The following is a 14,685-nucleotide window of genomic DNA, read 5'->3' as shown; positions in this document are numbered from 1 at the left end:
AAGTTAATAAGTCGAAAGAACAAAGTCATCTCTCTCCTACTGCTGACAGCATTATTCTTCCCCTTCAGTTTCCTGCCTTTTGAGGATGGCATTTACACAACAAAATAGCAAGAAACAATTCGTACATCCTGTCTCTCCTTCATGTCTCCAAAAAGTACCCGGTATCCAGAATCCATTGATTTCCTTCACCCTCAATTTCTTTCTTATTTGTCTCTTTTGCTTCCGCTTGCTACTACCTTTTAAAGGGTTCTTCTTCATCTCTGGTCTATTACCATCCATTACCTGGTCCCTAGTGTGACTCTGCCTCCTCAGCTCTGCCTCTACTCTCTGGCCCAAATTATCTCTCTCAAAGGAATTTTTTTCTTATTAATCCTATGATGGATAATGTGGATTATACTCTAAGGTAAAGCTTGCTTTTGTATATAGCCAGAAAGCTCAGAAAAACAAATCCAAAAACTACTCAACAAACTCTCTCCTTTTCCAGACTCCATGGTAGCCAGCATTGTGGATGTGCTAATAGGAGATTTGAAGGTAGAACCCTGGATCATTTCTGCTTCTGTTCCCAAATACCATGGTGAGGACACTGGAGATTTCTGTAGCTTTCTTACTATAAATCCTAGTGCCTGGTGATTATCTCTGCACTTTCTGAGACCCAGAGAATGGGCCATTTTTCTTTATCTGGAAGATATGAAATAGTCAGAACAATGGCAGCATCTTGATTTTTGAGAAAGCAGATAAAGTAAAGCAATCCCAGAATCCTTGATGCCACACCTTGCCCCTTGTTGCAGAGGTAGGAATTACTCTGACAAGGTTCTGGGAGTCAATCTTGCAAGTGCAGCTCCAACCTTGCCTTTCCAGCCCATGCATCAATTTGGTAAACCCTTGATTTTTCTATATTAAGACACGTTCTGCTGAAAACAACTAACATGCTTCATTTCTTCTAGCTGAGACTCAACTTACATAATTCCTTAGCGCTAATGCCTTCAGTGGCTCCCCACTGCTCTTAATGACAAATTCTAGAGCTGACATACAATGTCCTGCCCACACGGTATTCTTTGATCTCATTAACTTCAGCTTTTACGAGGGCACTTGCATTTTCTATTTCACAGTTACACAGAACCTACAGGGGCTCTGGTACTCTACCAGGTTTTTCTGGCTTCACAGCCTAGGTAAATTGTTGCCATCTTCCCATTCCCTGATTTAAAGCTCAGTTCAGGTGTCGCCTCCTCCAAACAGGCTTTCTCTAACCATAGTTTCTTCAACCATGTTCATTACGGTGTCTAACATCTATCAAGTACTTCATAATCATTTATTAAATGCAAGGATGTTGCCTTCATCCACCAGCCTCTGCTCAAAGAGTTATATCTTCTGACAAGAGAAGCAAGGCCTTGTGGGATCACAGAGAAAAATCTAGCAAGCAGAGTAGACCCGAGAAATTGTTGCTACCACGTCAGGCGCCATTCTGTTGTAATATGAGCAGCGGGGCTGCATCCCCAGCACCCCGGCCGCCTGGTTAGCTTATGGCCGAAATAACAACACACAAACTGTATTCATTTAAACACTGCTTGGCCCATTTCTATCTAGCCTCTTCTAGGCTAATTCTCACACCTGGACTAGCACATTTCTAATTATCTGTGTAGCCCATGAGGTGGCTTACCAGGGAGAGTCTAGCCTACGTCCATCCTGGGTTGGAGCTTCATCGCGTGTGCCTCAGAGAGCAGAGCTATCCCCGCATCCGCCCAGGAGAGGGGAGCATGGCATCTTTGCTCCAGAGAGCAGAGTTGTCGAGTCTGAGCTCACTTCCTCTTCCTCCCAGCATTCTGTTCTGTTTACTCCTCCCACCTATGTTTTAACCTATGAGGGCAAGCAGTTTCTTTATTACTTAACCAATGACCTTCCTCCATCACTTTCAATATTCCATCTTTTGTGAATTGAAAAAACAATCTGTTCAAGATTACGTGGATAACTATTGGCAGAATAAAAACCAAAACTTTTTGACTATGCCATAAAGGTATAGGTAACTTGTATTCAAAATGTAAAACAAAAACTCCTCTCATTTTAAATAGCAATAGTTTCCAGCCCAATTCAGGCTTTCTGCTATTAAGTATGAAGGGTTCAAAGGCTCTCTTGTCTTCTGCAATGTCATGGTTCCCTACTTTCAACTCCAATATTCACAATGATGAGAAAATTCTTCCCTCCAGAGATAGCTGCTAAACCTTTGGGTAAATCTCAGTTGGTAGCTACCACTTTGAGACAGATATTTTCACTACTCTCACAGCTACGGATGAAAAGGTGTTCATTCATGAGAGTATGAGGGATATAAATATTTCCAAATTCATGTTATTTCTTAGGACCCATATTCAGTTACACAGAGAATAATAAAAGTTAACACTTATTAAGTACATGTTCTGTGCCAGGTACTATTCTAAGCCCTTTTATTTGCTATTTAAATTCTCAGAACCTTATGAAACATAATAATACTGTATCTATTCTAGATGTATGAAAACTGAAACAAAGTGAATCAAATAACTTGTCCAATGTCACATTGCTAGCAACAATCAAATATAAATACAAACAATATAGCTCCTTTACATGATAAGGTATCTCCTGGGTCCTGGGGATAAATTGCTTCAATGTTCTAAACTGGGCTTTGTTCTGGGAAGGTCATTAATAACAGGCCAGAAAATGGAGTTTATCCCAATTAGGAATTTTCAGAAGCACGATTCAAGAATCCTGTAACTTGACATCACAGAGCTGCAGTCCAATCCCCTTGACATGGACTGAGCATTGATCAATCAGAAAGGCCTTTAACTACAGGAGTCTGATTTGCATGGCAGAAACTGCACAACTGGAAATCACATACAGTGTGGATCATTCTAGCCTCACAGAACTATGCACTGGCCAATCTAGACAGTCCTTAGTACAACGACCCAATTTACACGCCAGGAAACTGCACGTCTTCCAAATAGAGACAACATCCCACATGCCCCGAAGTCCCCCATTCCCACCCATCAGGACCCCCCTGCCCTAAATTGCAAGTAGCATTCCAGATAATACCCTGCCCACTGTCTTCTTCCGGTGTAGCTACTAAACGATTCTTCTTATTCTGATCTAAATGGTGAATCCCTTCCTGTCACTGTACTGCCTAGACGCACACTCAGTCCAGTACAGGTTTCACTGTTCTACTCTCCCAGATCCAGAAAATGTCTCGGCATGAAGCGTTTCTTTCTGGCAGCTCAAAGTTCATTTCTGATTAGTTTTGGTTAATCATGTTTCAAACAGATCCCAAAGTCTCACTTCTGCCAGAAAGCGATCTCAAGAAAAGTTTCACATTTTACCTTGACCCCTCCCACATTCTACCCACTCGTCATTTAACCCCCCAGCCTGGCCTACTTGTTAACTCTTGATGCTTGTAACAATCAGTCTACAAATACTGAATCCATTTGTCCGTGTTACCTATGTTACTAGAAGCTCTTGGACTTTTATGTCTGTCCATTCTGTTTACGAGAATCAACTTCTGAAGGACAAGAACACCTGTTTAACTATTCAACACAGATATCTGCACTACTCTAAAATGAGCCCAATTCGATAAGCAGTTACTCTGACAGCTAACAAGGTTCTCAGAAAGCTTGCAATCTCATGGAGAAGACAATCAATGATGTACAGAATTTAAATGCTATATGTTAAGTGTTCCAAGCACAGTCAGATAATTAATGAAGTTGTTAATGATTAGAGAGTGAGTTGTAGAATTTAATGATCAAGGAGGAAAAATAGACTGTTTCAATGTTCCTACATATAAATCTAGGGAAGCAAGAGTAGGACATACATTCGGCACACATGGTACTGGGCTTAAACATGTTTTTATTGAATTACCCGCAGAAGTCATAGAAGATGGAATTGTTATCATTATTTTAAAGAGGAAGAAATTACTTCTAAGTGTTTATGTCATTTGGTCACATCCACATAGGCATAATATAGAAACAGAAGGACTTGAACTGAAATTTGTTTTCAAAGTCTACTCTTTTCTCTGATACATTTCCAAGTGATAGTTCTCAAGTGTTTTTAAGTCATCTATTAGCGATTCAAACTCGAATCCCTCCTAAACACTTTCCCCTATACAATACTTTCCACAAAGAGAAATGGAACATCTATTTTGCATTTTTTTGTTATCTGTGCACACATTTGTCTGCATGTGTGCATGCTTACCTGTGTACAAGTGCCTGCAGAGGCCAGAAGATGATATCAGATCTCCTGGAACTTGAATTAAAGGGGATTGTGAGCCACTCAGTTGAGGTACTGGGAGCCTAACTCCAGTCCTTTGCAAGAGAACAAGTGCTCTTAATCAGCACATCTCTCCAGCCCCCAACACCATCACTTCTCCCAAGGTTTGCTGCTTTTCATTGGGTATCTTTCAGAGCATGTATCCAAGAATCACAATGGAAGAGACAAAGGAGAATAGAGTAGGACTATCAGCACTCCTGTTCTGAACACTCACCTTCCTTTCTATTCTTCAGTAAAAAGAATTCATCAAAATAGTTGATGTTCAAAGGTGCACCCACAATGCCTTGAGTAGCTCATCACAGAATGTAGATTTTAAAAAACTAAAGCTTTCACATAGAAGTCAGAAGTTCAACCTCCGTTTCTTGGGAGCTTTGTATCTTCCAACATGTCCTTAATGTTCCTTTTTCTCAAAAACCTTTTCAGCGCTAGCTGAAAATAAGCACTGATTGTTTAAGTCCTCAGCAATTTGGCTGAAGGTGGAACAGGCATGGCCTTGGATGCGAGGTGGTTCCCTAAACACAAGATGATGAATCACTACTTTGAGTTAAACAAATAGATTGCCTCTAATTAGATGGTGGTGGGCAGAGTTTTGGAGAGTAATCAAAGAAGGGGAATGAACTGGACACTCTATGATCACCTCTCTCCTGACTATCTACAAATTTAGCTCTTTCGCCTCCTCAAAATTTTCCTATCCTGACCACTTTCTCTAACATTGTATGCCACTGCCTAACCTTTAGCTTGCTTTTCCCTTAAAAACCTCGCTATGACCTGAACTATTACACAATTATTTGCTTATTGATTTATTGTCTCCCTTTTATAAAATGTAAGCTCCATGAAGGCAGAGACTAGTTTTTTTTTTAGTTTTTCGAGACAGGGTTTCTCTGTGGTTTTGGAGCCTGTCCTGGAACTAGCTCTTGTAGACCAGGCTGGTCTCGAACTCACAGAGATTCGCCTGCCTCTGCCTCCCAAGTGCTGGGATTAAAGGCGTGCGCCACCACCGCCTGGCACCAGAAACTAGTTTCCTAACTGCTCTACTCTGCACTCAAAATTTACTTAGCACTCAGCAAATACAGATTTAGGGACTGAACAACTAAATGAGCAAATGACTAAGTGGAAAAAGGACAAAGTACAGGACTCGACTGAAAGTAGGATATAGAGAATGTCCATCATAGAAAGCATTCTCAGCTGCAGCTTGGGAATACCAGCCTTTGCTTCACAGGTCTTCCTGGCCCCTGTAAGAGCCTTGGATAGTAAGAACTCCACAAGGAACTAAAGGAGCAGACTACAGGCTGAGAACTGCAGAACCTCTTCAGTTTTCTTTTCCCTGCTGACCAGTAGAAAGTCTTTCTTCAGGAAAATGCTTCCTATACCGCCCTCCTGTGGCCAGCAGGCATGAAGAAGCATATGAATAAATACAGAAGAGCAGCAATTTCCTCCTGTTCCTTTGCTTAGATCTATTTCAATCCTATTTCACATTTATTTTCGGCCAATTTCAGTTCTATTTCAAACAAGCTTGTAGGCCAGGCCATCTGTCTCTACTCAGGGTACAGAGAAGACTTGTTAGAAAAGAATAGCAAAGATCCAAAAGGCCTCGCAGAGGACAAACAATGCTTTCCTCTAGGATTGTGCTCTTTCTGGGGTAGCCAAAACCTTATTTGTATCCATTCAAGACTGAAATGGACAGAGAGTGCATCTGTCAATATCAGGACTGAATGTTTAGTTTTGGAGCCCAAGCTCCTAGACAGTTCCATTGTTGGTCCTCATGACTCATGACTCATTCAGCCAGCTACCGCTCTCTAACCTTGTTGCCTCGGTTTTATTTGCAGGCTTCTTTTCAGCTCTAAGACACTGGATGAACATTCAGGACACCAAGCACTCATCATTAAATTTAGTCATAGAATTTTGCTAATAAGAGAAACTAAACAAGAATTACATAAAAGAGGAGGAGTTGGGGTTAACACGACCAAAATAAGTTGTATGAAATTCTCAAAGAATTAATGAAATGTTTTTAAATAATAAGTAGTTAGTTTTAAATAAATAAGTAGTGAGTCAGATTATATAAATAAGCTGAAAGTGGAGTAGGAGGAAGACAATTATTTCAGCTGAAGAGTTTTTCAGGAGCTGGATGATATATGAGGGAAGCTAAGGAACTGGGTTTGAAAATTTATGTAGTTTGCTGAAGCCCAAGACAGCTCTGCAACCATATCCTGAGTGAACCTGTTAAGAGAAGCCTGGATCCCACCAACACTTGGGGAAAATATGTTTGCAAGACAGCGGTTTCTAGAAATCCATGAGTGTCCAGCTAAACCTGCAGAAGCTCTCAGTAGACTGACAAGAAGAGGCCATACAGATTTGGCGTGATAAAGCAGCATGGTACACAACAGTATTGTGCTGTATGATCTTTTGGATAAAAAGGAGGAGGAATAATGCTTCCTCTGCTCATATCTAAAGTTTAAAATTGAGGACTACGGAGTGCTTATCCTTTTCTTTTTTTAAAAAAATTTATTTATTTATTAAGGATTTCTGCCTCCTCCCCGCCACCGCCTCCTATTTCCCTCTCCCTCCCCCGATCAAGTCCCTCTCCCTCATCAGCTCAAAGAGCAATCAGGGTTCCCTGACCTGTGGGAAGTCCAAGGACCGCCCACCTCCATCCAGGTTTTAGTAAGGTGAGCATCCAAACTGTCTAGGCTCCCCCAAAGCCAGTACGTGCAGTAGGATCAAATACCCATTGCCATTGTTCTTGAGTTCTCAGTAGTCCTCATTGTCCGCTATGTTCAGCAAGTCCGGTTTTATTCCATGCTTCTTCAGACCCAGGCCAGTTGGCCTTGGTGAATTCCCGATAGAACATCCCCATTGTCTCAGTGTGTGGGTTCACCCCTCGCGGTCCTGAGTTCCTTGCTCATGCTCTCTCTCCTTCTGTTCCTGACATTCTACTTTACAGGAAAGTCATTGTTCCCTGCATGGTGGTCAGTTTCTGTTAAACCACCTGGAAAAATGTACCCTCAACTAACAAACTGCCTCCATCACATTGCCTATAGGCATGCCTGTGGGGAATTTTCTTGATTAATCACTGGTATGGGAGGGCCCAGCTCACTGTAGGTGGTGCCACTCCTAGGTTGGTGGTTCAGCGTTGTGTTAAAAAAAGCAAGTTGAGTGTGCCATGGGGAGTAAATTATTCTGCAGAGTTCCTTCAGTTCTCCACCTCCAGGTTCTCGCCATGAGTTCCCGCTTTGGCTTCCCACAATAATGAACTATAACCTGTAAGCCATATCAACCTTTTACTTACCCAGGTTGCTTTTGGCCAGTGTTTTATGAGAGCAACAGAGAAGCAAACTAGGACACTCCCACACACAAACAGAATTAACTACATATGCTCATTTGCTTCTTTCATTTTATTAAGGTTCAGAATCATTAAAGGTATTTCTAGATGCGTTTATAAAATCCACAATTCCTCTTGTACTCTCTGTTTTGGATTTTAAATGTGGGTTTGAAATAAACAGTGAGACCACAGTGATTATGAAGACAGAAACAGAACATGACATTTCTGTTACTCTATATGATCAACTCGGGAAATTCGTTTGTGTTTTTAAATCTTAAAGAACAAGACAAAGCTCGGTATAGGGCATAATATCTTTGTTTCATGGCACACAAGTGATAACTCTGAATTCATATTTCTTTAAAATAGAAATGCATTGTTCATTTCCATTAATTGTTTTAAAATTAAAGAACAAATTATGAAAATGAAGAATAGCGCTGACCATTGCATGATTATTACTGAATATAATTTTGTCATACAGAAGAAAATACTAAAAATTGATTTAGCTGGGTGGTAGAGGTGTAGACCTTTAATCCCAACATTCAGGAGACAAAGGCTGGTAGATCTCTGTGAGTTCAAGGTAAGTTTGGTCTACAGAGTGAGTTCCAGGACATCCAGAACTATACAGTGAAACCCTGTCTCAAAATTTTTTTGATTCATTCTAGATACCATACCAAATTTCCAAACCATTAATATTATACTTAATTTTCTTGGAAGATAAGAAATCAAAGCTAATTGACTGAAATGCTAACTAAAACCAAATCTCTATTACCTACACTAGTGGTTAGGAGTCCAACCCAAATCATTCAAATCATTGATTTTTATATGAAATACGCTTGTATGTATATAGTTATTCTTTGTTCTTTCTAACCCAAGTCTCATCCATCTGAGTGCCTCAATAGGTAATAAAAAGAAGACAAACCACTTACAAATTATACTGGCAACACTCCTTCCATCATACACATCATCTCTACCATTATCCTCATGAGCCAAACCATCATTATCTCTAATCTGAACTACTGAAATAGCATCTTCACAATTCTCGTCCTTACCCCACTATCATCTAGTCTTCATATAAAATATAAGTCAGATCAGGACCCTCATCAACTCAAAAACTTTCAATGTCTCATATCAGTCATAAAAAATCCCCATATTTTTTGATCTATTTTTCTTTTCTTTCTGATTTCATCCAACATTTTTCTCCACTTACTAATTCCTTACCTGCTGTATTTTGTTTCTTAAACAAGCCAGTTAGATTTTCTTCTGGTTGGTCCTTATATCTAGCATCCTCTTCTAAATATGCATATGGACCTTAAGTTCTTTCATATTTTTATTTAATTGTTCCTTAACCATAAATGGTTTAACTTATCTAATATATCATCCCATTCTCATCTCTGTTCTGTTTTCCTGAGTGCTTAACACATCTTGTCATATTATATACTATTTTGTGTGACTGGTTTGTTATCCCCCATCAACCTACTAGATTGTAAACTTCCTAAGCATAATTTGTAATTTATTTTTGTTCATTGCTCTTTTCTGTAACACAGCTATGCAAATTCATAGCAGATAGCCTAACATTTTTTAAGTAAATCAGTGTCTACAATAACACCTTGAAAATAACGGTACTTCTATTCATGGATAAGAATAGTAAGAAAGGCATAAAAATCAGGCCCTTAATCGCAGACTTGTGACTCTGCACAGAATGTTATTTTCATTCTAGACATAATCTGTATTTCAGTGACAACTATCATTTCCGGAGGAAGCTATAAATCGGCGTACTGAACAATTTATCATCCAACATGAACTCACAGTTAAACATCCTGCATCCACTAAAAGACAGCAATTTCCGTAAACTCTTTAAACTCTTCAGCAATATCTTATGAGTTACATGGTAACATGTGAGTTAATTTACGGCTCTCAAATGTGGAGAAAAATTCAATGTGTAGTGTAAATAAAAGGGCCATATTACAAAATGGTGACTACATATTACTCCCCATTTTTCTCTCACAATCTTTACTAGTTTACTTTTTTTATTTAAAAAGGTTTTCATACAATATATTTTGATCATACCCACCCAAATTTATGTTTTCTCTCCCTCCTCAACAAAAACCACAAAAAAGAAAACAAACAGAAAAATAAAACCTGCACAGATTCAAACCAAACAAAATTCCAGCACTGAGAAGGAAATTTGGACATAGACTTCTACCCCTAACCAAGAAGCTGAAGTTGACACCTGCTGGGAAAGAGAAAATCCATTTTTTTTCCTGTAGAGCATCACTGGGCATATCAATATCAATCCAGAGCAAGTCCTGTGCCCAGGAAAGTTAGCTGGTTTACCAGTTAACTTTTTTTTTTTTTTTGGTTTTTCGAGACAGGGTTTCTCTGTGGTTTTGGAGCCTGTCCTGGAACTAGCTCTTGTAGACCAGGCTGGCCTCGAACTCACAGAGATCCGCCTGCCTCTGCCTCCCGAGTGCTGGGATTAAAGGCGTATGGCACCAATGCCCGGCTACTAGTTAACTTTTATCCAACATTTACAGGAAGGAGTGTTGGTGGTCATTAGTAATCTTATTTGAGAGAGAGAAATATTCCCAACAGCAAACACCATGGTAAAGACTAAAGGTTTTCTGCCTCCCTGGCTAAAATAATAATATATCACCCTCTATCAAGTGGCTAGGTAAATGCTTTGTTGGTGGTGCTTTTTCGAGACAGGGTTTCTCTCTGTAGCAGTATGGCTGTACTGGAACTTGCTTTGTAGACCAGGCTGGCCTCAAATTTACAGAGATTTGCCTGCTTCTGCCTCCCAAGTACTGGGATTAAAGGCGTGCGCCACCATGTTGAGCTGGTAAATGCTTTTATCATAGAATAGTCATCACTTTGGTCCCCTAAAATCTTATTGAGTTTTTTTCCTCACCAAGCAACCTTTAATCCCATAGTGATATGCGAATATGTCATTGGCTTCTTTTAAAATTGGGAAAAGTTCAAATTCTCCATCAATGTAATCTGTCTCCAGCACATGGTTGTGAGTCCTGACATGCCAATCCATTTGCAAGAGGAGGGAACTCTCGCCCAGCCCCAGCTGCCACAAATGACAGAACTTGCATGGAATTTTTCAGGCAACTGTTACAGCATTTGCTTCTACTGGAGAGTCTTTCCATCTGAAACAGTAATTGGCCGAATGCTAAGGAAGGACAGTGAAGGAGAGTCAGGAGACTCCAATTTACCTCCAAAGAGTTTGTGGCCTTGAGCAAATCTGTTCCATTCTCTGTGTCCTTTGGTGTGCTGGCTAGACTCCAAGGACTCTAATATCTTTACCTGCTCTCACTTTTACTGGTTCTACAAACATTTGATTTAGCCTTGTGAGTCCCCAGGGAAGGAGAGAGTTCTGGGGAAAGGAACTAGGTAAGCCCTTGTATTTAATGACAGAAACTAGCTGCCTTTAAGAACTACTGAAAGAGGAGAGCCTGAGAAAACCCCAAGGAAGGGAGAAGGGGAGTTCCCTTGCATACATTCCTAGCCCACAGCAGATTCTCTCCTTCCTTTAAGAGTAGAATCAAAAAAAGGAGTTCAAGATCAATTTTTGTGAGTGTGTGCCCAATTGCTTCCGGCTCTCTTGCTTTTGCTGCAGATTGTGGGTGGCAGTGCAGAAGTATGTGCTGACACCGGCACCAGCACCTGCTGACCCAACCCAACTGCCCTCCAATACCCCCTGTCAGTACTGAATACAAAGTCATTGTGGCCTTCCACTCCCCAGTGCCCCTAACCAGACTTGGACTGGCCCTGGCTGATTCAGAGAAGCCTCAAGATTCGGGCACCACTTCCTCTCTGCAAAGGGAAGTCATTTCAAGGTCTCCAGGTATAAAAGGGATCACCATGGCATAAAATGAGCTGAAGATGGTACTAAACACACACCCACACATACAAACAAAAGCACACACTCCTTCCATGGGTGGGGGGTCTGCTTGTTGAATTCCCATTTAGAGGATGAGGGTTTCTGTAGCATCTCTCCTTGACAAAGCCCTAAATGTGGACTGGGTGAGACCATCCCAGGCAAGGATGCTTTGCAGGTCTTTCCCAGATAGCTTCCACCGGGGTAGTTCTGGGCCCTAGAGCTGGCTAGGGGTGACAGTTACGCACAACCTAGTTAAGGAGGTCATGCAGCTATGCTATAAAGCTCTCTACAATTCTTGGTTCTGTGGCTGCTCCCCTCAACCCCTTGCCAGCCTGCTTTCATCCTGAGAGTTTTACTGTAAGACCCTTGCCTCTTTGGCATCCCAGGTGTTACCTGGGATGCTCTTGGCCACTTCATCAATCCCCCAGTTTGAGCCTACCTCAGCCTGGGAGGGCGGCAGAAATGTCTGGGGGAGGGGGGATGGGAGGGGTCTTTACAGGTCTGTCAGGCAAGCAGAGACTCCTAAAATGGCTACAGGAAGCTCATTGGTGTCTGAAGGACAGTGGCGAGGGCGGTGGGCAGAGGTATGGGGGCTCCTGGTGTGGAGGTTAATTTGAGGGGTTTGCGGTTGGATTGGAGGATTAGGGCTCATGCAGGGAAAACTAGAGCTATGTGCACTCACCATTCCCGATCCGCCTCTAATCCACTGCATGGTGTCCACGAAGTCCAGCTTCTGTGAGGCCGGGCGGCTGGCGCGGGTTGTCGCGGGCTCACTGGGAGGTAGGGCTGGGCTGGAGGAAACGAGAGCCCCAGCGCCCCCTCCGCCTCCCCTCCTCCACGGCTCTACAGCCGAATCCCCTCAGCCTGACCTAGCCTTCAGTTAGGTTGTTTCTTGCTGGCGTGCGGGCTGTGCTTCTCCACCCTGCGGCTTCCCAGGGGGCTTGACAGGAAGGAAACACGCAACTGGGGGAGGGGGTCCCCGTGAGCCGCCTTTGTCTTCCTCCAAGGCTTGCAAACTGAGGGGTTGGATGCAGGCGAAAATATAGGGGGAATAACCTCCGCCAAGGGTAAGGCAGCTGCCACCCCTGCCTGCCCTCCTGCTGCTCTCGATTTATATGCAGTTTATTGTGGGGCTTCCCAATTATGTTGACTCAGCGGAAAGTCTTCTCCAAAGTTGCAAAAGGTGTTGGGACAGTCTCTAAATATTAAGATCCTGGCCCACTGAAACCATGCCAGTGACTTCTCACGCCTCTCTCCCTAAGCCCTTCTTCTGTATATTGTCCCGGTGCCCTCTCTCTAGTGTCTAATCTCTTGCGCTTTTATCTGCATTACTTTCACTTCTCAGAATAACCGTGGAAAAGCAAGCATCATTATCTCCATTGTACAGAAAAATAAAAGGCGGTTTGAAAGAGGGAAGGAACCTGTATATGGTCACATAAAAAATAAAGCTCTGACTTTACCCTCTGCAGCAGCTTTCCAAACTTCTTTAAACTCACTGTGTTCTCTCCCCCCACCTCTCTTTCACACACACACACACACACACACACACACACACGCACACCATTCCAGTAGTCTCCTTTGTATCTTCAGGAATATAGTGGGGAGTCTAAATGATGGATGAATTTTCCCTTTACTTATTTGGCTGAGAATTATAAAAAACGTTTATCAACAGAAACTGCCCACCTTTTCATGACGCCAACTCTGGGCAATGAAACCTAGGCCTGCCCTTTTACATCTGCTGAGAGTTGAGGTTGTCAGCTCCAATCACATCCATTATTATTCTGTCTCATCTCCCATAACTCTGTGAGGTGAACAAAATGGAGTTTCCATTACTCCCTCTGTTATATGCATGTACACTGAAGACTGAAAGACATCTCTGCCCAAAGTAACACAGAAAAACAAGAATCCAGGGTTCCTGGCTTGCCCCATAATATAGGTTGTACTGGTTGCAGCTGCAGTAAGATAGAATTTAAAAGTGTGATATTAGAAAGAAGCTCCTGGAGGATATCATCATGAAGCCATCACTAGCATGGTACACACATAGACTTTTTGATCTCTCCTTAGTAAACTGCTCATTTTATCCAACTCACTGTTTGGAGCAGTCACAGTTGGCTGAAGACTAAAGCTTTGCTATGACCCCAGGCACTGGAGGCATACAAACAGAAGTGGAAGCTCAGTTGCCCTTTGCCTGGGAATCTTGAATTAAATGGGGCTTGGTTTGAATAACCTATCAGTTTCCTCCCAAGTCTGGAAGTCCAGGGATCAGTGATTCTACAGTGTCTCATCATTTTCTCACCCATGGGTCTTCATTTGTGCTGTGTCTTAGATATGCCTTGCCTGCCAGCCAGCTTGTCTGCCAGCTCATTGAGATTATCATGATTCTGTTAAGAGATGCAAATGGCTGTGCAACCTGTTGGAAGCTTCCCACGAATGCCATCAGAGATGAGTCCTATCTCACTCCCACTTAATATTGCCAGTTGAGAGGGATAACTTTTATTTCCTGGTTGTACAGATAAAATTGTCCCTACTGATGACAAAGTTTTAGGTTGAAGTCCAAACCCTTAATACTGCGAACTGTTATTGTATTTGGATGTAGGGTCTTTAATGGTGTAAATAGGTTAAAACGAAACCATTAGGGTGGGCCTTTATCCAGCATATTCAATGACTTTATGATGAGGAAATTTGCACAGAGACAAGTAGAGGGTGAAGACCATGTGGAAACCCATCTATAAGCCCAGGAGAGACCGGAAGAAATCAAAGTTGACTTTGAACTCAATTTTCTGGCTCCCAAGATTATAAGAAAGTTAAGTTCTGATAAGCCACTAATCTGTGGTTCTTTGATTATGGCAGCCATAGCTAATGAGTGAGCTGGATATATGTATGTTTTTCTATCTAGTCATTTAACTGAAATTATATTTATTTTTAATCTTCAATATTTTGAAAGAGGCGATAATAAGTTCCTGACCTTGGTATTTTCTACAACACTGAGTGGCACATAAAATGTACAACTGATTGATTTTAGTTTTTATTTTACTGTTATTGTTTGCGTGTGTGTTGTGGTGTGTATGCGTGTGTGTGGTGTGTGTACATGTGTGTGGCTGAGTGGAATTGGGAGTAGGGAGGAACACCTCAAACCTATGACTCCGGATAGTATATAAAGTACAGTAGGAGAAAAAAGTAAAATTGGGAGTACAAAGGG

At 41.8% G+C, this 14,685-nt stretch overlaps 1 protein-coding gene across 1 annotated transcript in view; it reads right to left on the bottom strand.

Annotated features, from left to right (window-relative positions):
- Nucleotides 1-12,371, bottom strand: part of LOC121443115 (rho guanine nucleotide exchange factor 9) — a 142,602-nt gene extending 130,231 nt beyond the window's left edge. Inside the window, exon 1 of the mRNA XM_041644794.1 lies at nucleotides 12,169-12,371. Within this exon, the coding sequence (XP_041500728.1) occupies nucleotides 12,169-12,198 (30 nt within the window). The 5' untranslated portion in view covers nucleotides 12,199-12,371. The remainder of the gene's footprint in view (nucleotides 1-12,168) is intronic.
- Nucleotides 12,372-14,685: the final 2,314 nt, after the last annotated feature.

This window comes from Microtus oregoni, unplaced genomic scaffold, assembly GCF_018167655.1.
Source record: "Microtus oregoni isolate MIOR12 unplaced genomic scaffold, Mior012 000100F_ref0000014, whole genome shotgun sequence".
Taxonomy (NCBI): Eukaryota; Metazoa; Chordata; class Mammalia; order Rodentia; family Cricetidae; genus Microtus; species Microtus oregoni.
The sequence above is the reverse complement of the archived record's forward strand: the minus strand, read 5'-3'. Positions and strand labels throughout refer to the sequence as shown.